The 25,900-nt window shown below is 38.6% G+C and overlaps 1 protein-coding gene across 1 annotated transcript; it reads left to right on the forward strand.

The window, feature by feature from the left end:
• tpo (thyroid peroxidase) lies at nt 1–23,280 on the forward strand. Its single transcript, XM_070920686.1, has 13 exons — nt 1–14; nt 4,487–4,603; nt 4,709–4,869; nt 5,169–5,298; nt 7,337–7,466; nt 8,360–8,560; nt 9,133–9,624; nt 18,118–18,376; nt 19,452–19,622; nt 20,674–20,911; nt 21,088–21,296; nt 21,418–21,591; nt 23,098–23,280. Exons 1-13 carry the CDS (start codon nt 1–3, stop codon nt 23,109–23,111), a joined length of 2,310 nt encoding a protein of 769 aa, XP_070776787.1. The 3' UTR covers nt 23,112–23,280.
• Nucleotides 23,281–25,900: the final 2,620 nt, after the last annotated feature.

Here is a 25,900-nt window from a genome sequence, read left to right on the forward strand (position 1 = left end):
ATGGATGACACAGGGTAATAAACAACCTACAAGCTCTGAATCTGTGACCATTGCTTATCACTGAACTGAACTTGACATGATCCATGACTTCATTAAAGGAATAAAAAATAAACCTGAATATGTTGAACATTCAAATGTCCAAGCAAATTTCTAATGTAAAAAGTGGCACTTTGATGCCACATGTTCCATGAAGCAGGAGAAAAACTGAGGAAATCCTCCACAGTAGTTGTTTTTTTTTGGGAACGTTATCTGGTAACAAGGCTGTAGCTGAGATTTTAGAAATACTGAGTTCATGAGTCCAGAAGCACAACCAACCCCCCCCCCCCCCCCCCCCCCCCTCCTATGACCAGCCACCAAAAGTTTTTTTTCACATTGAATATGTTCATTTGACTTTTAAAATACCTTTCTGTAACTTTATCTCCCTACACGATCTATGCTATTTCAAAGGCCTCTTCACAATGTGATTCCCTGTAGTGTAATTTCTTTTTTCTTCCTAAACACAGTAAAATCAAAGAGTATATGATCAGAATATATATATATGTATATATATATATGTGTGTGTATATATGTGTATATATGTATATGTATGTATATATAAACATGTAATTCGGTGTAAGTGTAGAATGTAAAGTTTTCCTCAAGCTTTTTAAAACCCTTAAATTCCTAGCAATGCCTTGCTATGGAGCTGTCTGGCAATGTAATATAGAATACCTTAATGTATCCTTAAGAGTTGATTTGCAATTCAAAAAATACTACCTTTTCTGAAGCGTAAGATCAGTAAAGCTTTAGCTGACTATAATCTGATTTCATCTTAGAAATAAAGAAACAGCTTAATATTGGCACATTTATTGTATTTAATTTGTAAAGCGGCTTATGTAATAAATTCAATTTCTTTTTGCAAAAGAAATACACTGTGAACTAGGTGTGAAAGGTGTTCTATTATTAAACAAGTGCATGAAAAATGTAATTTTGCTGACCATCTGTAACCTGTAGCCTTGGTGAGCTGAATACCAAATTGCAGTAAGTTTCTGCTTTGACAGTCACCGTCTCGGAGTGATTCTTGAAAGGCATCATTCGGCAACTTGGAGTTAAAACGAGGCCAGAGAGTTGCTGCTTATTGCCCATTATTCTTAAACACTACAAAATGATGCAACTTGGAAAGCAACTGCGGTCAGAAAGAGGCCATCACCAAAATTGACTTAAGGACATTTAATGGGATCTCTGAATAACAACACAACAGACTGCAGTAGCAGAAATTACCATACAGTGACTCCTGACATAGTAGAAAACTGAACATTGACTTTAGAAAGGTAGCATTTACAGTATTGCACTTGCATAGTATTGGATTGCACTATATTCTACAGGTGCCAGTTATTTTGTCTATCCTCTATATAACAAGAGTATAATCACATTGAGAACAAACTATTCAGATGTGATTTGATACAAGTTTTTCTCAGATGTCACTCGCTTCATTCTCCACAGACTCATTTGTTGAGAGGTTTTGGCTGAACCAGTTTTGTATTGAGGCAAAACCAGGCACTGTGACAGCAAGAGCGCACAGAGAGCTGCAACTGAGATGGTCTGTGGCCCACTTATGAGGTAACTGCTGGCTGCTGCCACACACACACACACACACACACACAGCATCATGAAGTTGCATCAGCACCATGTCAAACATGAATTTCAAGTACACTGCTCAACTATCAATGGGCTGTGACTCTCACAGTTGACTCCACTGACGGCATTGGACCCTGAATGCAAACTGAAGTATTTGTGTTGGGGAGAAATTTCCAGGGCAACTTTGGGACTGCTGCTGTGGCCTTTCTCACTGTTAGTAATCCTTACATGCCACACTAAAACCTTGGAAATAGGCTCGGGAGGATGGGGGCACAGCGAAGGAAGCAGGACCATGAACCCATTAAAAGACTGCAATGACTGCTGCTGGGACTGTCTTCTTTTGTTTTAACAATTATGTCCTTGAAGTAAAGTTTGACAGAAAGGTAGTGACAAGTGTCATTTTCAGAGTGAAGTCTCTTATTAGAGGGTTTAAGCAAGGACTGCAGTATTCAACGGGCTACAATGTTCTTGACTGCATGTTAGGATTTTAATCCATTAATGGTGTGATAATTAAGAGGGTTCTAGTAGCATGACAAAACCTGAATGGAGGGCTGTAATGACAGCAGATGTGACCACTGAGAAGCTATATGCTGTATACATAATACCATACAGATTTCTAGTTTACTGTAACTGCTAATTGTGACAACTGAACAGATGTAAACATAGCTCACCTCCATTAGTGGTCCTTCACTTTTGCTTGGATGGTCTTTGTAGCTCTTCACATCGCTGAAGACAGCTTATGGCCTGGTCACTGTGAAATTTTCAGGTTCATAAATCTGCACAAATTTTTAGCTTTGAGTTCAGCTTTGACTTGAATTTGCGACCTGTTGACCAATAGCAAGCCGTCTAGACAGTGCTGAGAACCAAAGAGTCCAATGTGGAGGAAACTTTTGTAGCTTAGACGATGTTGACGTGTTGCTTTTAATTTAATTTAATCATTCAGTAACTCAGTATTGAATGGAATGTACCAGGAGGGACAAACAGGACTTTACATGCCATTCTCATCGTCATAGCCTGAGTAATTTATCTGTTCAAAAACGATTTAATGTCGTTTGTATGGTCACAGTGACCTCCTTTGTTATTGTTTGATTGGACTCTGATCCAGTAATTCTGATTTTATACTGTTATTGTGCTTATTGTCAGTTACTCTGGGCCAACATTGTCAGCTCACATACCTAAAATAAAATATAAAATTATAGCCAAAAATTCTTTCCTTCATTGTACCTTTATTTCCTACATTGCACACATATGGATGGATTATATCCCTGCATATAAAAACTGGCCATATCAGTCAATATATGCCAGAGAGATGATGTACTGCGTCAGTATTATCTCATGTTTTCTCTGGGATTGTTACAGTTCCAGGTGGCTGGGAAAAAAGTTTGTCTTCAAACCAGTCAACCGAGGACAAGAGAAACACTGAATCTCTGAGTTGCTCGAGTGTGGGCGGGTTTACTTCACCTTCGCATTGGGCTCCCTGCGTTATGTGAATATATAAGGGAAGTTTCGACAATGCCCACACTAACACTGAGATGAGTCTTTATTGTTATTGGAAACATCTTTGACTCTTATATTGTAAACAGTGCACCAAAAATGGCTTATTTCAATGTAATTTTCCTTATGTTGCCCAGCATCATTCTCTCACGTTTTTCAACTGATGAAGCCAGACATTTAAACTGTAAGTAAATCTTTTTATATATATATATATATATATATATATATACATATAAATGCTTTTCCTGAAATCTATTCTCATCTAAAATGTAATCTATGATAAAAGTTGAAATATAAGCATTGGAAAGACTGATTGTAATAAAAGCTAATAATAGCAAATATGGCTTAGAAAATAAATAATTTTTAAATCATATTTGGTTAGTACTCACCTGCATCAGTTTTGGAAAAAGGAGATGTACACATGTCATACGTCTCATTAAACTTTTTTCTCTATATATAATAAAATAAAGTGAAATAAATAAAGTTCCCCTTGCTTTGTATTCATATGTACGTTTTGCTTTAAAGCAAGTCGGCAGATTTACTACCAAATCTGACACAATGATGTGCAAGTGAAAATGCTGCATATGAGGCTGGGGAAGCTCCTGCTCTTGGGTTTGTGTAGTGAAAGTGATGATGCCTGAAATACATTCTAATACTAATTATTTACTAAAATGCTACATGTAGCAGCTGTAAGGTGATGCAGAGACAAGTTCTGGCTGTCAATATGGTCTAATATACAGTCAGCGATGAAAGGAGTACTCACATCCTGTACTTAAGTAAAAGTATACTCCATTATAAGTAAGAGTTCTTCATTCATTCTTCAATCCTGCCTACATAAAAATGAGCAAAATGTACTTTAAGCATAGTGATGTATATGACTTTGATTATTATTACTGACGCATTAAAATGTAAATAGTATTTTACAGGTGGAGCCAGTTTTAATTACTTTATATACAGCGAGGTAGCTTAATCCAGTTGTTCCTAACCTTGGGGTCGTCAGGGAGGTCATGAGATGATAACTGCTAGACATTTGAAACATGTGACAAGGGGCCCCAAGGGTCACAAGCCAAAAAGGCTGGGAACTACTGGTTTAATATATAACAATGAAATGTATTTTATTAATATGTCCAATGTAAAATAATCTGAAAAGTAACTAAAGTATCAGGGATTGTAGTTCGTAAAAAGATGAAAAAAGTACAATAGTTCTCTCCTAAATGTAGAGTAGAAGTAGAAAGTAGCATCAAATATCAAATTCTCAAGTGAAGTACATGTACCTCAAAATTGTACTTAAGTAGAGTATTTGCATAAATGTATTAGTAAATACAAATGTATAGTTACTTTGCACCACTGTATACAGATGATATTCTAGTTACAGATTTATATGTTGTGATACTGTATGTCTTCCAGCCACATCTGTCAGACAACTGCTCATCTCCTCATATCAAGAAAGCCTTCAAATTGTACATGAAGCCTTACTTCACTCCAGACAACAGTAACTATCAAATTATGTGTCTCTGTTTTAACTTAAGCAATACCTGTCCAAGAAAGGACAGGAGAAACCGAAACTTTCCTCTTATCTGTCAATTTCTGTGCCCAGACAAAGCACATCCTCGTCTTCCACGAATGTGTTTACATTCCTTCGGCAAACCGAGCCTGAGACCCTGGAGATTTCCCGAGCTGCAGAGGTTTTTCAAACAACTCTGCAAGTCCTAAAGAACAGAGCAAGACAGAGACATAAAAGGGATGTCACGGCACCAGGTAGAATTGCTTTCTTTCAATAAATCCAGAGGATCTCATCTTGAAAGAAACCTTTAGAAGCAGTTGGACATCGTGGAGTCAAAATTACTTTAACACGACCAAAATTTCTAATTGGTCAACTTCCATTTTAATAGTCTACCAAAACCCTGGATAATCTAAACCATGGATACCAAAGTCCTCATACAGGAAATATAAAAAGACAAAATGGGGACATTTTTAATTATAGTGTGTGTGCTTTCAGATTTGATATGCTGAATTCCAATTATTTTTTCTTTAACCTTACTGTGTCACTCTGCTAGAATTGCTTTCATGGGAGGATGTGGAGCTGATTGCAGAGCTGTCTCAATGTCTTCCTGCGACGCATCCAACCATCTGTCAGCACAGTCATCTCAACAAGTACCGCTCCATATCTGGCCTCTGCAATAACAGGTAGCTAACTGACTTCTTAGCTTTTGATAAGTCAAAGAACCAGAGATGTGATGTTATAAAGTTAATTGTATGAACTGATAATGCAAGCAGATTCTTTCTGGAACTAGATTCAAAGTAAATCAGATTTTTGGTAAACTATGTAAAGAGAATAAATGAGCATTGGATAGCCATTGATGAAGAAAGTTCTGAAAAGTGAGAGGAAGTAAAAGCCATTTCTCACCATTTTGGTAATCCGAACCCATGCTGCATTGAAAATACAAAAACCCAGTTTCTCTTTTTACATTTTTAAAGTCAGGTAGCAGTCCATTTCACATAAAAAATGTTCTTTTGTAGCAAAAGGATACTTTGGTGTTCAGGTAACATTATATGTCAGAGGAGTTTTCTTTTTCATTTCCATTTGAACAGTAATGATGCATTTTATCAGAATCAGAATCAGAATCTGAAATACTTTATTGATCCCCGGGGGGAAATTGTACAGTACTGGTGCTCCCATTCAAGAGTAGAAAGTAGCATAATTTAGAGCTAAAAGTATGTACAAAATATAAAAATAAGAAACAGAAAATAAAAAATATACACATTTACAGTATTTAAGTGAAAAATAAGTAAAAAATATCTACAATAACAATGTATATGTATGTATTGCACTGTTGTGTATGACTATGTATGTATTGCACTGCAACATTTTAAAGAATAAATAGTGAGGTAGTATATGGCAGGTGAAGTAGGTCCAGATTTCCAGTCTCTTCCTGAGTGTCTGACACTCACTACATTTAAAAAAGTAAATTATTTTAAAATAAGATGTTGATTGTGTCATACATCATTTGCATACAAATGGCAAATAAGAGTTCTATTTTGATGAATGATTTCATTTGGCCTTCCATAGATCTTATACTGCATGCTGCTTTTTACCCAACCCTGTCTCCTACAAATTACAAATATATACTACTGATTTGTTGATGAAACCTAACACAACACATAGGATGTGAAACCTGGTCACTGGTGTCAAAGTCCTGCACTGTACATCCACCATCCCCCCTGATGTCCTTCCTAGGACTACTGTACAGTATGAAAGGGCTGCTTTTTTACTATAGGCAAAGACTGTTTTACGTCATTTACATGACATCTTTGGTAGTACGAGTCACTGTCTTCATAATGACAATTAAAGGGAAACGATTTTACAAATCAAAGTCTGTTTGAAGGTGATGTAGAGTACTACTGCATCTGTGAAAAGTTGTATAAAGCCTTTTTTGGCTCCAGAGAGAACTGTGTGAAGTCTGACTAATTGCCCTAAGTGATGTCGCTTGAGTTGGTTGTGGTTTGAAAATGAAAAACAATCTTGGGGTGTGGAGTTGGAAAGAAGTGAGATTGCCAGACCTCTGTAGCCCACTCCTCATCTCTGCTTGAGGCTAGCGGCTCAAGGCTACATTAGCTGCTACTAGCATGATGCACTCGAATCTCCAACCAAACAGTCAGGTTACATTGTGGTTGATGTAGGCGTCCTGTTTTGACAAAGACAATATCACTTGTTTTGCTGCAGCAATTTTTATTTTATTTTTGTAAACTGTCCATCGTGAGTACAACAATGTTATATGAGTGCAATGGTTAATCGTACCCTTTTAATGCAGACTATGGCTTTATTTATTTCAGCCAATTTCAGTCAGTTACTGTTGTTGCTTCTGCAACAGTAATGATTGACTGAAAAAAAACCCACGCCAGTCACTTTGTAGCTTGTGGTTTTTCCCAAGGACGAAGGACCCCTTCATACGTTCATAACAGCAAATAAACATGTTCATGAACTGACTACGCCCTTAATCGCTATTGCATCAGTCAGTTATAGAGACTATCAAACTATTTAGCAAACCCCTCAATTATCTAACCTTGCATAAGTAATTGATATTAATTTGCCGTAGGTGAAAATGTAGTTTTTTAAACTCTTGATGACCTTTTGGAGGAAAACAAATGAACTTGCATTCAGTGATGGCATATACTGTTTTGGATTGCAGTATTTTTGGACACGCTTCATGATTCTTTTTGTCAGGCAAAATCCTCTCTGGGGAGCAGCCAACACTCCCTTGGTCAGGTGGCTTCCAGCTGAATACGAAGACGGAGAGAGAGAACCCAAAGGTTGGAACCGAGGACGGCTCCATAATGGATTCCAACTTCCCCCGGTAATCTACAAAATGCTGGTCCGACGGACACAAAAGTCTTGGTGGAGAAATTAGAAATGAAGCAAGCTCACCCTGCAAACCCAAGTTAATGTAGTAGCTTTCCATTTATTTTTCTGACCTGTTTTACAGCAGATAAAGTCCACAGCAATTTAGGAACAGCAGACGTGTGTGTGAGATGACACAGATTATGGTTGCATTTGAATATTGTGGCTATTTCCATAGCTTGAAAGGAGTTGGTTTCCAGTCATGTGGATAAGCATTATTTCTTTCAAACACAGATGAAACTGATATTTGCATTGAATTTCAGGCTTAATTTATGCACCCATTACACAGAGTGAGATCCTTTTAGTTGAAGAACTCATCAAATATACATCAGTTGTATCCAGTCCGAAGTTTACCTCCATATGTAAGAGCTATAATTTAGTGTGTGTTTAGTAAGTGTTTTAAAATAAGTAATAGTCTTTGATCCTGACTGTTCCATTTCCTATAAAAAGGGATCGAGTAAATAATATCTTGGATACTTAATGTATTGCATAATTTCAATCAGTTGCCAAAGTCCTTTTTGTTGGAGGAATTAGGATATGAAAGAAAAGAACATATCTCAGCCCCTTTGTTGAGCTTAAGCCATTCATCTATTTATAACATCACTTAATGAATAAAAGAATGAACTAGTTCACACACACAAGAAAGCTATCATCCATCATAACGCCTGACTGGGACATGATAGGCCTCCCCAAGATGATATGTTCATTTCCTGTTAATGATGAGATAATAAACACACTGACTGATAAATGACAAGTCACTGCTGAGACGGCTGGGGGAAATGAAGTTGCACATTTTTAAAAGGCAGCGCTCACTGTAATCCAAAATAACTAATATTACTGTGTCAACAGCCACGGGAAGTCAGCAAGAAGATACTGAAGAGCTCTTCTAAACCTAAGGATGATGTGTATTCGCACCTGCTTGTGGAGTGGGGCCAGTACATTGACCATGACATAACCTTTACCCCTCAAAGCACCGGCAGTGCTGCTTTTTCGACTGGCGTGGACTGTTTGAGCACGTGTGAAAACGTGCATCCATGCTTTCCCATTGAGGTAAACTAAAAGCAGTTACTGTTACTGTACTGTACAAAACAGTCTTTGTACAATTTGCTTACCTGTACTGTATCTTGCTTTATGCTGATCTATGCTGCTTATTTGTTATTATAAATATTATTCTTGTGGAGACTCCAGAAATTCACTGCTCTCAACAGAGAAATAGTCAGGCACATAACCCCCCCATAAAACCACAAATTGTAGATTTTACTCTTTTTAGTACAGGTTTTAGGTTTTAGTACAGATTAAACAAACGAGATAGAATGTGGGTTTTTTTGTAACCTTTAGACAGAGCCAGCCTGCTGTTTCCTCCTGTCCTCATTCTTTATGCTAAGCTAAGCTAAGCTAAGGTGCCATCCTCATATTAAATGGATAGACATCTAACCCGGCAAGAAAGCAAATAAGAGTATTTTCCAAAATGTCAAACTATAATAACAAAACAATAATAACCCTAACCCTAACCCTAACCCATAACAATAATCACAAAAGTGAATACATTTGACAGATAGATCAAAAGTAGTTTAAGATGCTACTGAAGCTGTTTGTAATAAATTATTTTGTCTTCTCTACAGACAGGTGATACTACCTCTGGCGCACAAGGCTGCATGCCTTTTCATCGCTCCATGCCAGCCTGCTTTGTCAATTTTGGGTCTGATTTTGGAGAAGCTCTGCAGCGACAGCAGATGAATGCCATCACATCATTCATAGATGCTCAGGTTGTGTACGGTCCCACTCCAAAGCTGGAGAGCTTCCTCCGTGACCTCTGTGGACTTAATGGGAAACTTGCCGTCAACGACCAATTCACGGATCCCAAAGGAAGACCCTACCTTCCATTCGTAGCCACTCTGCCTTCAGCCTGTCAACAGAATCCGCAGGGAGAGAGAGTGGAGTGTTTCAGTGCTGGAGACAGTCGAGTCAATGAGGGTCTGCCTCTGACCTCTTTGCATACACTGTGGCTTAGGGAACACAATCGAATTGCAGAGGCATTGAAACGCATCAATTGTCACTGGAGCCCGGACACTATATACCAAGAAACTCGAAAGATTATTGGAGCTCTGCACCAGGTATGTGACTAGACTTGTTTCAGTATGCCAAAATAACAAAACAAACGTTTAAGCTGATTGAAAACTGCACTGTGCTGACACACTGGAATGAAAAGCAATGGCTCACATTGCACAACACAGAAAGTTACATTTTAACTAGAGCAGCAACTATCCATTATTTTCATATTATCTGTATATGCTAAATATGAAGCTACAGCCAGGTCACGATTAGCTTAGCTTAACATAAAGAATGGATGGAGGGGGAAACGGCTAGCCTGGCTATGTCTTCAGTAAAAAAAAGACAAAGAAATGCCTATCAGAACCTCTGAATTTGATTAATTCAAGGAAATGACCCATTATGCTAACCTAAGCTAACTGGCTGCTGGCTCCAGCTTCATGTTGAACAGACAGACATGAGTGTCTATCAGCATCTCTAAATGTGACTAATTATCACGTTTCATCTTGTTTGTTTAATCCAAACAAAACCCCAAATGTTTGCCTGACAACCTCACAACAACCTCCAGGAAGCCGCTGCACCTGCTATGAAAAAGTTCAGCATGTTTACCCCTGTAAAACCACAAATAGTTGTTTTTACATTTCTGGTAGGCCGATTTTTATATATAAAACTTTGGACACAGCCAGGCTGGCTGTTCCCCCAACTTTCAGTCTTTATGCTAAGCTAAGTGCATGCTAGCTCTAGGTTTCATATTTAGCATACAGATATGATTGGTATTGATTGATAAGCAAACAATTCCTACAATTGCTTGTTTTGTCTGACCAATGATCCAAAACCTGTTCGATTTACCACAGAAGACTAAAAAACCCCAAATATACACAGTTGAGAAGCTGGTGTGGAAGCCAGTGAATTAATTCATTATCAAAATTGTTTCTGATTATTTTTCTGTCAATCAATCAACTAATAATCAACTAATTGTTTCTGCTGAGATTTTAATAGTTCAGTGAATAGTCCTCGGAATGTTTATACTGTTTAATTCTAAATGACCAGTCATGTTTTCTGCCTAAATGAGTTTGACCTTTTATATCTGAAGCAAAGTGTTAACATCTTTTGTTCAGCCTTCATTTTTGCAAAACAGCCTCTGTGCTGTCATCCACTTCTCCAGGTGCCAGGGGAGTGCTCTTAATGCCTTTAAACAGTGAACTCGTACACTTCAGGCTCTCACTTACTGACATCAGCGGTCAGTGGAAGATTGTCCTTTTGGGTGACAATGCAGTCGCCACTCCATGTCTGTAGTCACTGTGCTGCAGTGAGTTTAACCATGGACTGGTTTTGTTCAGCTGCACAGGCATACTATTAACTATGAAAAAATGAGTCCACATGCAAATTATCCACCTTGAAAAAAACTCACATTTGATTGTAGTGGATTTAAATGCTTGTGATTCAGGGCTGATAAGAAAGCAGAGAACAAGGAGAAGTTGTACTTTGGTTGGTATGAAGTCCTTCAAGAACAAGAATAGCTGAATTTTGAGAGATTCAAAGGGACGTGGATAAAGGGTGTAATCATTTTGTACCCTACAATCTGTTACTGTACACTTGGTGAAAGTAGGAGACATGTCTGTATGATGAAAATAAAGGCCAATGTGATTCACAGCTGTAAAGTTTCTGTTGAGACACTTTACAATATGCTACACAAAAATGTGAGTAGTTACGAAGCAATGAGAGAGGGACGAATCAGGAACGACCTGACAATTAATGGATCGTTAATGAGAAGTTCCTAAATTACTCCGAATTGAGGACTATATCGTAGATAATGATGATGAATTTCCAGAGAAGAGACTGGGAGATACGGTATTAATGAATCAGTTCTTCAATGTAGTCCTTTGTTGCTTCATGATTATCCTCACTTTATGGAAGTTTTGATTGGACTTTACAACTATTAAACTATTAAAGTCCTCAAGTAATCATGAAGGACTACATTGTAACTACTCAGTATGATGTACCACTTGACTTGGGGGTGCACAAACAGAGTAACTAATTAAGTAATTAGTTATGAATGAGTGGCTACTAGTTGAGAGCTAATCAGGAATGACTTATGAAGAAAGTGGTCTGATTCATGGATACGTATGAACTAATCATTACCTAATGATTCATTACTATAGTATCTGTCAGTCTGTTTCTAGTAACTAAAGTACTAAGTACTAAATAGTCCTAAATTTGGAGTTATTCAGGTCGCTTCTGATTCATTCCTTTCTCGTTCCTTAGTAACTTCTCACATTTTTGTGTACCGTACTGCAAAGTGTTACCAGAAACACGAATGGTGCCTGAGGGGAAACAAACTAATCTAGCATTTATGAGCGTGGTGATTTTATCATCTGCAGATGTCAGGAATGCGAGCATGTTGCAATTACTAGTTATTAAAGAAGGGCAAACGGATATGAAAGATGTAGGGAGGAGTGTTGTTTTCAAGTTGTTGTACAAGAAGACAAGAGATTCCTTCTATTATGAGGCGAATCGTGACTCTGAGTCATGACAGTGTTCACAGAGCAGAGAAAAATAAACCAAGGCTGGAGCTTCTGTAGAGATGAAGAAAGAAGTGCATTTATTGCTGTGATTGTAAACTGCACCTCAATGATAGAAGTGCAATCAATGCTCTGACATCTGTTGAATTCATAAAGCTGGCTATTTACCTCGTTTTGAATGTCATTACCATTTGAAATTCAGAACAGCATCTTTGTCTCAGTTACTTTCTACCATCTTTCAAGAGCTTCTGTTTGAAAGCGTTAATGTAGAAATTTTAAACATCTACTATTCCATGACAAATGGGCATCTGCTGAGGAGGATCATATGACCAAAAGCTCCAGAACAGCTATTAAATGGGCCTTTTTTTAAAAGAATGGACCTATTAAGATATTAGATTATCTGGATGTCACAGGAGTGTTTTCAGAAGGTTTCAGTGTAATGAGCACTGATAAAGGTGCTGGCTGTAGTGAGTGACTGCAAGTGTTAGTAACATGTATGTATAAGACTGACAACTCATGTAAGTTGAGCAAGGCATGATGAAGATGAATAGTGAGAAACTCTTTGTACTGTATATGGGAAAATCTCTACTGATTTAATTGATTCAGAACTTGTTTGACCCTGACAGCTGCTGCTTTAAATCTGTAAGAATCAACCAGCCGTGGAATCCACAGCTTTGCTGTCATTGCAAACTCTCAGGAGGATCTTCACCTCAGTGGTGATGTTGTAGCTTCCACTTTGAGGCAAAGTCTCCAACTACTCCTCCAAGCCCATTATTGTTTAAAGCAGCTATAATCAATATTTTTGTATTAACAGTGGATTACACGACTACTTGTATGTGAATGGGGTTGCTCGCAGCCAACAAACAGAGAATTATCACCCGACTCTGCAGTTCCCCTCAGCTCTGCTGGGTGTTTTAGCCTCTTTCAGCTCATTATTTAGATTTTCCAGCCTGTGACTTTACTGTTTTGTTTTACTCTCTTCACACTCATACTGTGGTTTTGGGCCTCAAAAGGTAGCTGTTTCATAGTAACCCCCCCCCCCCCCCCCCCCCAAAACCTACTGCACACTACCTGGAGTTAGTGGAGACCAAACACAGAGATAAAAGGAGAGTGAATATTGGACTTAGCCAAGTGGCCAGAAACACGGCTCCAAATGAATGATAATGTTTCTCCATAACTGCTAGATGTGCAGATAATTGTTGGCTAAGTTCGCCATATCACATAATAGCTGATAATGTGTCAATGTTGTGTTCATAGCTATTTAGTTTTTGCAAGATAGTTAATTAGATTTTGTTGCTGCTGTTACCTTTTTGTGTAGTTGTCAGCCTCTTGGTAGCGATGGGTGGGAGCAGTGGCGTGTTGGGGCACTGACTTATGCAGGGGTGGCATGAAGTGTCTCAGTGCATGCACACACACATTGGCATATCATTAATTTAGCCTTTGTCATATCTACTTTAATTATGAACATTACAGCTTCTTAAATTCCTGTTTAAAATATCTATTTTAAAGATAAACAGACCTACCAATCACAACAACACCACAGAGTGGCACCATACAAATGTAATGTAAGCTTCCAAACTTTCTTCTTTCTTCCGTAAGTCCTCAAAAAGAAATTGTACCTCCTGAAGTAGGCTATATACAAAATAAATCAATGCACATTCAAAAATACTCTTCAAACAGTTGGTTCGAACTATGGTCCGCCTCTGACTGGGCAGATAGCCAATCATAGTTTAGGATAATCGGGTGGCCCCTTGGGTGGGCAGTCAGATTTCAGGGGTAGCCCATGGCCACTCCCTGGACGCCCCTGGATGGGAGGCAGGTGTGCAGCAATGACTGATTGGATTGACTGCTGATAGCAGCTATTTCACTTAGCTGTAGGCCGGGAGCGTTATTAATGGGGAAGGAAATGTTGGCTGCATACATTCCACATGAAAAATAAGGGACAGAAATTGTTTTAATAGAAATGATTCATTGTTTCCAATGAAGGGGACCAGTGATCCTGGTGCTGGGCTGTAAAGTTTCTAAATCATTTTTGAGCAGAGGGATAATAAGCCTGTAATCTGTCAGACTTTGGGGGGTGACATTTGACCACAGCAGTGGATTAACAACTGCTATGCCGGAGGAAAGAGATTTACAATATTAAGAAGAGATGGGTCTAAGGTGGAGGGGTTCTTTAAATCATTTGTGAGGATGAAGTATAAAAGGCAGGTAGAGGATTTACATACTGTATCTATAAGCTTGACCAGCTTTGAAAATCCCTGTATTGGAAATGGAGTGAAATGTGAGGCACTATCTGGTCTGAGCAGCCTGCAAACCGGGCAGACTGTAACGTTATCGATTTTTTTCATAGAAAAAAAAAGCTGAGATGAAGAATTAAAGAAGTGCTCAAGCTCCCTGTTTTTGTTTCTCAAGAGTCATTCATGGAAGAATATAGAATTCAACAAAAAGTTAGTACTTTATTGCCCAGCTACCATTGGATGATTAGTGCTGACAATGTAGCTCCACTCTAAGCCTAGCAAATAAAAGTAAATAGTCAATCAGTACACTTAAACACACCTCATGCTACAGTGTCTCATGTCTTAGTTATACATACTTTCTGTGACAAAAGATAAAAGATTTTTGGCAGACTCAGCTATAAGCTTAGGTGCTGTATAAACATGAATGAAAACAACACACAGTCACTTCGAAGGAAGGTACACAGTAGATTCACTGAAGCACGACCATCATTTAACACGTCAGAGATCTTTTGATCCTTTGCAAACACCTACAGCATCAGCAACATAGAGATCTTCCACTTTGTTACACTACTGATGTCAAAAGGAGATTTTATCTCTTAGCCCCCCCCCTCCAGTCAGTTGGTATAGGTCAGTGTCAGCTGCGTAACAGTGCCCCTTGTGGCCATGCGTGTCATTTATATGCAAAGTTCTAGCATGTGACATTACTGTAACACACCAAAGAATATTTATCGGCTTGTGTGGAATTAAATTCAGTAATGTCATATGTAAAAGTGACTAGTCTGATGAAGTACATTCCAAGATGAGATGTCTTGCTAGTTGTCCAATCCCACCCGAGACAAAAAAGCATCCAACTCTGCAGCCCTGTGCAGCTCTCAGAAGCCTTCAACTCATTGCTGTGGTTGAATCCCAACAGCTCTCACAAAGCCACAAAGCCCCCCCCCCCCCACCATTTAAATCCTCTGGCAGGTGTTCCCAGCAAACAAGCCCAGACGGGTCAAATGTAATGTAGGATGCCGTTTTCATACAGCATTATTCTTGACAAGTCATTGTAAAAGCATTACTTTAATGCATTAAAATAGGTACTATGGCATTAATTACTAACAAAAAAAATCCCATTTCCAGGCCAAGGGTGGTGTGCAATTAGGCAGGAAATGAAACGTACCTGTTAAAAGTGTTTTAAGGCTGGCGCTATGAGGGGGATGCTGATGGATGCGCACCTGTTTACAGGATTTGTTGCTGTGTTTGTTAAACACAACTTTAACTGTTTACTGCATTTCTATGTCAGACGCCGAACTTTTGTTTAAGCAAGAATGTATTGATTCATTTTCCCTCTCCTTCTCCTTGTAATACAAGACAAACATCTGATCACAATCTAATCTCATTTTTATCCTCATGAAAATACAGACATTTTGGTTGGTTGAGAAAATTCAAAACAGTAGCATCTGAAAACACCTTATTATACCACCCTATGGCACAATTGTGGCTTTTATGATTGGATATGGCAGTGAAATGCCCCCACACCAGGCCTCATGCTGTTTAACATACATTACTTCACATTTAAAAAGGTACTGTATGCATAAATTCCCACCTGAATAGTATTATGGGTACATTTTAGTGTTCGTAAGAAGATTTCTGTTTTTATTTTATTTTAATCATTATCTATTTTCCATATATACAAAGAAACCTAACCCTAGCCCAGTCAGTGAGTGAGGCCAGAGGAAGGCAGGCAGGGGAAACTATTCATATGCTCTTTCCAACTGACCAACTGACTGTCTGTGGGCAGCCACTTGAAAATTGTTTGTGTGTGTGTGTGTGTGTGTGTGTGTGTGTGTGTGGGGGGGGGGCTACTTACAAGGCTTGCAGAAAACAAATGGAAAGGTCAGAAGCTATTTCAATACAGAGTGAAAGCCTATTATTTGCAGGAAACAGGAAATAAAAATGATCAACTAACAACGTCTGGTTCTGACTTGCATCTCCACCGAAGTGCACAGTTGTCAAGGCTATTGCTCAAGTATGCAGTATAAACGGACGATATAATTATGTTCTATTTGGTTTTTTAAGTGGTCAGGACACAACAGGAGGATTATTGTAAAAATTGTAGAAACAGTTTAAAGGTGTTTCAGTCCATTAATTGAGAGACTCTGCAGCTGAAGAGCAATGCATTCATGAGACAAGGTGTCAGGAAGTTCAATCAGTGGACAAGCAATAAGCGAATATGGACACTGTGAAAAAGATAATGTGAATTTGCTCTTTTCTTATTATTACTTAGTATTTAGCAAAATCGAAGCAGAATCGGCTGACATATTCTGACTATGAGCCCTTAGTATTTGATCATCAAATCTTATTTTCACATAGTCCTGGTTTGTAACTACTAGTTGATGTTTTATACTGTAGCTACTTTAAAATGAGTAGAAACCAGAAGGAAGGTCAAAATCACTCTAAAAGACGTCTGCTATGCTTTATAAAGATGATTACCAGAAATACGTACGTTATTTGTACGTACTAGGTATGGTCCTTTCAGTGTAGTATAGGGATGCATCATGCAGATAAGTATAACATGGATGCAGTGATGGAAGAAGTATTCAGATCCTTTACTTAAGTAAAAGTGCTAAGACAACAATCTAAAAATGCTCCATTACAAGTAAGTCTTCAAAATCTTACTTAAGTAAAAGTACATATTATCAGGATTACGTACTTAAAGGTACTTATTATTGAGAACAATGGACCCTGAAATGGATATATTATTATATGTTTCATTATTAGCTTGTTACTAATTAAATTAGAATACTCAAGAAAAGTACAAGTATTAAAGTAGTACTAAGTAGTTTAAATTGTGCTAAAGTACGTTATTTGAGTAAATGTTGATGACTGTTCCTCTAACTTTAAGTCGTAAAGAGAAAGACTTCTCATCTCAGAAAGACTGACAGTGCAGTCTGGTGACTGCTCCTCAAATGGGACTGGGATTATCTCCAGGATGGTGGCTTACAACTGAGTCAACCTAAGCTGTGTTTTCTTGTCACAGTTGACACGTTGTGGCTCAGCTTCAGTTTGTGCAGAATGCTGCTTGCATGTCACTAATACATGATAAACACCTATTTGAATACTATATTTCAATTTCTCTTTGCAGGTTTCCAGTTGGGACTATTTTTAATTGTATTGGTCTAAGAGTTGAAGTCTGAACTCAACTCAACCCCCTTTTCAGTCAGCCTGCAGCCCAAGACTCTTGCTATTCAGTGTCAATTCAACTAATGAAGTTAAGTTATTCAGTCTGTGCCATTAAAGGCAGAATTTATTTCAGTTTCATTAGTATCATCACAGCAACAAAAAAGTGAACTGTGCCTTTTTCCAGTGCTCCATTTTGCATTGAAAACTATGTGACACCAAATGTGACGCATGTGTATGTTTGCATCTGTGTCTGGGCACACGTGCATATGCATTAGTGTGATATGTGTTAAGATTCAGGGGATGAACTGAGGCCTTTATAAATAGTGATGAGGACAGATGGAACTCTCTGCGGTGAACTGTGAGGAAACAAATGTGCAATCATATGTCCAAGCTCGGGACACTACAGAAATACTTACCTTACTGGGAATCCCATGTGGATGCCTTTCAGCTGTATGCATCCACATTGACAAGATATTTCCAAGTGGGATATATTGTAGAAATGTTGTGTTCTTATTCAAACTCCTGTGGCTTCATAGCATGCGCGTGATGCGCACAATCCTTAGATTTGAGATTTTCTTTCATGACAATCTAAGAGCTTCTTTTTGCTTCTTTGCCTCTCTTTCTTGACTCCCAGATCATAACCATGAGAGATTATGTTCCAAAAATTATTGGCCCGGAGTCTTTTGAACGTTACATTGGACCCTATGGGGGATATGATCCAACGACAGACCCCTCCGCCTCCAATGTTTTTGCCACCGCTGCATTCAGGTTCGGCCATGCTACCATCTCTCCGATCCTCAGGAGACTGAACGAGAGCTTCCAGGAACACGAGCACTTCCCCCACTTGAGACTGCACAACACTTTCTTCAGTCCGTGGAGAATAGTCAAAGAAGGTCAGTACACTCTTATGAAGCTGCCTATTGGAACTAATAACGTGTCCTCCAAGCACACTAAACACCTTGTAAAAAGAGTAGAGGGAATGAAAAAAAACCCTATTTAGGTCAGCGTCAACACTGAATGCCTTTTTTAATTGTTAGTTGCATGCAAGTCAAGTGACTCAATAGACATATTTGTATCTATAGTGTATGAAAGCCTCCCTCAGTACGTCATACCTAGTATATATATATAAACAGTGGGCTTCTAGTCCCAGGAGACTCATTACAGAAGGTGCAAATCCATCTAACACACCACAGAGACCTTTTCCATTAATTATCAGTACATTACTAATTTATTACTTATTACTTACTTATGTGTAAGATAGTAGTATATCTGTCATATGCAGATGCACTGTGTCAAGGCGTACTTATAGCTAACAAATTAAAAGCAAAAGGTATCTGGTATTTTTCCACCTGGCTCTTATTCTCATTATTGTGACCATTCTGTTCATGCTAACTTTGCACCCACCACCTCTGCTGTGGTAGGTTTATAGATATTTCTTTCTATCTCGATGAATACAACTTTGTTCATTCTTAAATGGATTACAGTACCTTAAACACCAACACCAGTTGAGTTTTTTTTGCTGACCTCCAGTAACTGCCTTGCTGCAGTGTTACTGAAGGATGCGTTCAGTAGTCTCACCACAGAGCACAAGTGTATTGCTTTTATGAAACCATGTGTTGTTATGATAAACAGCGTATTCATCCCTAACAGTCCATTCATCCTGTTTGCTCAAATGAAATTGTTTGGACACCAGTGAGCCCAGGGGAAGCGGCAAATCCAAGCTTTGGGTGATATACAAACCTGATTTCTGAACAACATAAAAAAGCATTCAGAAAAAAACAGTACTCACCAACCATATATGTTCTATTTTTCTTTTTCTAAATTGTTCAAAAATTTTATGTTAACATGAAATGTATTATATTGTTATGTGCACTCACTTGGTATTCCTGCACCCACAAAAGAAAAACAGGAAAATTCTTTATCTTATATTGACTATGAAAAAATAAGCGATACTGTTTTCGTGTCTAGGTGGAATTGAACCAATCCTGAGAGGTATAATTGGAACTGCAGCACAAGCTGTTAGCGCAAACATGCTGTTGACAGAAGAGTTAACAGAGAGGCTGGTCGTCCTCAACATGCCACAGCACATGGACCTGGCTTCACTGAACCTGCAGAGAGGACGAGATCATGCTCTGCCAGGTAAGTGCAGGGCTGAGAGCCAATGCCTTTCAGTTAAGCCTGTCAAATCAGAGTGGCAATCAACAATCAGTGCCCTGTCATATCTCGAAAGCTTAAAAACCAGTTCCCTTGTCCTTTCTTTGTCAACACAATTTAGCCTATTGTGTTCTCAAGCTTCCATTAACAAACCATCTGTCTGTCAAACCACTCAGGAACAAGGTGACATCTACAGGTATTATAGCGTCCAGTCCTATCAGCATCATGTTTCTGAAGTTTGCTGCTTCCTGGTTCTTTCCTGTGATGAGGAACTGAACAATACCATACCAACCCTGTACATAGTCTGGCAGCTTAAAGGTCATCAGACCTCAAACATCAAAAAATTGTTCTATGCGTATTCACTTTCTTTCAAAAGACATACAAAAGAAGATCGATACCACTCTCATGTTTGTTCACTAAACCTGAAGCTGGGTGATTAGCTTACCGTAGCTTGAGGGGAACTCCACCGATTTTACACATCGAAATCTGTTCACAGGTCTTGGGGAGCACTACTGCATGTGTGATATACGTCGTATAAAGCCTTTTGTGTGTGAAGTCTGATAAATTCACTTGAGTCAGCGTCAGTTGGGACTGAAGACTACAAGTTTGAGAATGAAAGAAAATCAGGGGGTGCGGAGTTAGAAGGAAGTGAGCTCACCAGACATCTGTAGCCTGCTCCTCATCTCTGCTTGAGGCTAGCGGCTCGAGGCTACATTATCTACTATAACATATACACACCTGAATCTCTGACCAAACTGTTGGTGGCCAAGTTGCATTGTGGGTAATGTAGGTGCCAGGTTTTGACAAGGAAGAAGATTGCATGGAATAAAAAGACGACATGCATCTCTAGTTCTGTTGCATTGATTTTTATTCTTCTATAGTGAGTCACTGTGCTGGCCAAGACTTCATATATCCCTGATATCCCTCCATGAAACCACACACCAAAGATGATTATTATCTAACTCTCGACAGGAAAGCAAAATGCAAATGAATATGCTCACTATTGAATTATATTGTGCTTAAAATTACTTTTCAGGATACAATGATTGGAGAGCATTCTGTGGACTGAACTGCATTAAGACACTGGATGATTTCAAAGAGGTTGTGAGAGACTTCGGAGTGGCTGAGAAGATATTCAAAATATACAAACATCCTGACAATATCGATGTATGGCTTGGAGGGCTTGTTGAGAACTTGTTGCTGGGCTCAAGAACTGGTCCCCTCTTTGCCTGCCTGATTGGAAAGCAGATGAAAGTGCTTCGTGATGGCGATAGGTGCATAAATATTTCCTTAGTTTAAAAAATGATATGTATCAATATTATGTACCATACCTTGGACCACAATGGCACGTGATTTCAGAGATCAACATTTCAGAGAATCACTTTCTTTGAGGACTTTTTTTATTTATTGAAATGTTTGACCAACCGTTATTATTATTATTATTTTTCAGGTTTTGGTGGGAGGCTGAAGGTATGTTCACCCAGCAGCAGAAGGCTGAGCTTTTAAAAGGTTCTGTGTCTCGGATCATCTGTGACAACAGTGACATAAGGGAAATCCTTCCTGATTCTTTCATGTTCAGGAAATACCCCTCTGATTACATCTCTTGTGATCATATACCATCAATGAATTTGGAGGCTTGGAGAGAGGAGAAGAGCCGAGGTGGGCTTGAGAAACTGGCTAGTCCTAGTCCTAATATTTGAAGAATCATACATCCATCCATCATTGAATTTTATTATTTCACTACACATTAACGTGAACAACTTTTATCACTCAATTCCAGACTTGGAACAGTGTGGCACTCCAGGAAAGATAAAGAACGGGGATTTTGTTTTGTCCTCTACATCTGGCAAACTGGTCGCTCTGTACTCCTGTTACCATGGTTTCAAGTTAAAGGGTGCTACTGCAATAGTTTGTGAGGGAAATCGATGGAGCGATCAACCCCCACAATGTACAGGTATGTACAAGTCTTTTTGCCTCGGATTTTTTTCATAACATTTGCTTGTAATGACTATGTCATGTTGTCTATGTGGAGGAGTTTAACATGGCAGGGAGATTCCACTGTCAGCTGGTAATAGCATATCCTGATTGTATGAACTGCTGCATACTGAAACATATACAGATCAGCCTTGGAAGGATCTATAAACCACAGATGTGTCCCAACACATTTCTATACTTGAACATGCAGTATTGTAGTGCTCTTGTTTGACTGGAGCTTTACTGCTATCTGCTGGTGCTGGTGGAGAAAGGAAAATGTTCCAGCAGGAAATATATTGGGAATAGGGCTCCTTTATGATTTGAACCATCTGCCAGTGAGTCAAAGTCAGTGCAATTATTAAACCGCATTTTTTAAATACCGCCTGCAGCAAAAGCACAAAATTGGATGCATTTTGAATGCCACCCATTTTTCATGAGGACAATATGTTTTGGATGAGTTTAACCACCTTTCAAGCAGCCATTTCTGTGAGAGTAGTATAAAAATCCTTGCAGAGACCTGGATCTTGGTTGAGATAGGTAATCTATCACAGTGAACAAAATGTCTTCTCACATTTTGTAAAGTTTGATCATTGAGTGGCAACGCAGTTAAGAGAAGTGACTGTTTTTTTCTCAGTGGTGTGTTCAAGTGTTTGTGGGAATGTGGGAAAAATTGCATTCATCAATCAATATAAAAACCTTGGTGAGAAAACAAATCTAAGACGTTTTTCTTTTAATTTCTTTCCGTATTTCATATTTTTGACCAAGCAATTTGTAATGGCATGCCTATATTTCTGAATAAAATCCCATTATTATGAGTAAACTATGAGATATATGTTGCTGTGAGATTTAATTTCATATTATTTTTTCAATGATATAATGATGAGACAAGAAAAAGAAGCAATTTTGTTTATGATCACAAAGTCTGGTTTGATTAGCTTGTACGGCTTCTTCGTCTAAAGCATTGTCATTGATCATTGATTGGCTGACAAATGCAGGTGTGTCTTTAATATGTCGGCATTGCTCAGGCATCTTAAATCATTCAATAGTTCAGGCACTCACAGGTCCTTTTGATCGACTTGAGATTGTTCTACCTGTCTATTCCTGGTAACTGTATCATTTCCCAGCGAACACTATCAATGTATCAATGTTGTGATAGCATATGGCATGAAGTTCACTTCTAGGACACCAACCACTGATCACTTTTCACTGATCATCAAAATATTATTTTCTCAAAATTACAAGATGTTTGATCCTGAGTTAGGTTTCTCACAATGAAGTTGTGCTAAGTCAGTCAGGTCAAGTCAAAATTAAAGGAAAAGCGCAGCATGATTGAAAGGCCAGTCTCTAAATTAATACATTGTAGCTTAAAGTGATAGTTTAACACTTCAGGAAATACACTTATGTATGACATGTTCATTGTTTGACCGACATTGACATGAATTAGGCCATGTGATATTAAAATAACCATGTTGGTTTTTTTTTACAGAGAATCATCAGTAAGTTGTTGACAATGCATTGGAACCAGGAAGGCTTCATAGTTTTATAACCAAGCTCAGGGAAACATCGCCATCCTTCCTCTCTTTCTCTATAATTCCTGATTTTGTTGATTAAGAGTGTGTTTTTTGAAACATGGAATAAGACACATTTTTAATTAAACTTTATTTTCTCTCATTAATTAAAGTATGTTGAATTTTGTTCAATAAAAGTACATACACACCAAAATCAAAGCACTTTTTGTCATGCTTTCCTTAGAATGCACAATTTCTACGAGACTTTATTTGAAATCACCTTTTCAGCCCAGCTTTTACCGCTCTGAACATGATATTGTTCTTGATGAGACACAGATATCAACATCAGAAGACTTCAACAACAACCCAAACAAACATTTCCAAATTAATAAATCACTTTGATACTGTCATAGCACTTATACAATACAATAAGTATTATCCAATACATTTTGTTTACGCCAGAAAAAGTATTTCCAACAAAGAAGCTGCAACGTGAGCTGCTGGTGTAACCTGTAATAATAAAATACCTTTCCTTTTTTAAATCTGGACAAATGAGTCATACATGCCACCTGTTACTGGATACACACTAAAAAGAAATCTGCACACTGGTGAGAGCGTGACTGACTTACCGGTCCACCTTGCAGTGTAACATATCTATTTACCTTATATTTTTACATGCTTGTTGTCTGTCAGATTTTATGTTATATGTTAAAAAAAATGTAGCACCATCAGACCACGGCAAATTCCTTGTAATGTATATTACTTTGCAATAAACAGTTTCTGATTCTGATTCTGAACCTGAAAGCCAGTCAACTTAGGCAACGGTATGCATGTTGTTAGGCAGTTGCTGATGGCTGCTTATTCAAACATTGAGGAGCCCTGGGAATTAAACTCAGGAACAAAGTCATTTTTGTTTCCTTTAGAGAATGCATCTCTAAAGATTAAGCAAACAAGTCGATAAAAAATGAAAAAGTGACGGCTTTGTTTGAAGTGCTGTTAAGTTCTATTTCTCTCGATTGTTCAATCTCTAATTGGCTCACTCTCTGTCTTATTTGTTAGGCTAGACAGAAGGCTGTCTAATTTAAACATAGATGACATTACAAGAAATCCCTGTCCCAAGTCTTATTGCTGGTACTGTCGACATCAAGAGAGGTGCAAAGCAAGATTTCAAGTATCTGCAAACAAATTCATAGTGTATGTGCTTCTGCATGCGCCAGAAAAATACTTCACTTTTAATCTGTCTAAAGTAGTCGTAGTAGTTCCTCAACTGCCTCTGCCATGTTATTAGAATCATCGCCTCCAAAATATAGTTCCAAATAATAGAAGAAATAGGTTGAAATAGCTTTCAAATCACCAATACAATTAGGTGAATTAAATTTAATTTGTCACAACATTGAAACAGTTAGTTAGTCTTAGTGGTCAATGTCCTGTAGCACCTCCGCGAGGGAAAGAGCTGGAAGAGGTGATGAACAGGGAATTTTGAGTCAGTGATGGTGATGGGGTCACTACTTATTTGAATGGGAATTTTGGGATTCAGCATGCATCGGAAGTCAATAATGACTTCCTGGGTTTTGGCTGTTCAGCTTGGTTCTGTGTATTTGATAGTTTTCACTGTCCTTGGATGTAAAGTGGGTGGTGTGAGGCCTGTTCCAATGTTCATGTCCAAGAGTATGGTAAAGAGTTTAAGTGGGTTGATGGAATTAAAGGAAGAACAAGTCCATGAACAAGATGTACATGTAAGTGAGGTGATTCCAGGAGTTGCAGGGCGTGGTGTAATGCTATTCTAAAAGCATCCTCGACAGACCGGTTGGCTTGGTAAAGAAACTGATATGGATCCATCAGTGGGGAGGTATAGGATTTCAGGTATGACAGAATAATGCGCTCAAATGCTTTTATGGCCACAGATGTTAGGGCCACTGGTCTGAAGTCGTTGAGGCAGGTGATCTTAGAGGACTTCGGCACAGGAATGATGGTAGATAGTTTGAAGCACTGAGGGACTGTGCGTTGGCTTAGAGAAGTGTTAAATATGTTAAAAAAGACTGGGGCCAAGGAGCTGCACAGTGACTCAGCAGAGCAGGTCATTCAAGCCAGGCTTTTCACAATGAGCTCTGTTTGTCTGGCCCGTTGTATAAAAGTGCTTGCTTAAAGTCTGAGTGAATGCTGTACAAAAAGGCGGTCAGTCTTGATGCCTTTGCTTTGAGCAGTTGGTAATGATCAGTACTGCAAACTCCGTGCAGATAGTTCCTCAGCCATCGGAAAGTTTGCTGGGATCCTGTAAAAGTTAATGTGGGTGGAATAAGTGTTGAAAACCTTGCACGTAAATTCTAAGAGGGTGAGAAGGTCTGTGGGCTCCTCCCACTTTATGCATGGAAGAGTCCCTTTGTGTTTATGAGGTTGTGCAGGTGCATGTGTGGTGTTTTGATTTAGAATATTGTTTGTGTCATGACTCTCACGGTGTCCTCCTACTATTTCTGGCATTCGGGCAGTACTGACACCGCAGCATTTGACATTTTGACAAGGAAATGCGTCATCTTGGAGTTTCAGTCTAGAATTTCTGAGAGTATCAACTCTATCCATCCATCCATTTCAGCTACCTTTTATTCATGTTTTGGAGGGATGGTCTCTCCCCTCAAGCATTGGGCAAAAAGAAGGGAAACACTCTGGACATGTTATCAGTACAGCAGGGCTAACACATAGACAAACGCATTTTGAGCCTTAAGGGCAACACAGAATTTCTGGTTCATAGGAGGTGCTCGTCTTTGAACTGTCTATAGACTCAAA

Source organism: Enoplosus armatus, chromosome 15, assembly GCF_043641665.1.
Source record: "Enoplosus armatus isolate fEnoArm2 chromosome 15, fEnoArm2.hap1, whole genome shotgun sequence".
Taxonomy (NCBI): domain Eukaryota; kingdom Metazoa; phylum Chordata; class Actinopteri; order Centrarchiformes; family Enoplosidae; genus Enoplosus; species Enoplosus armatus.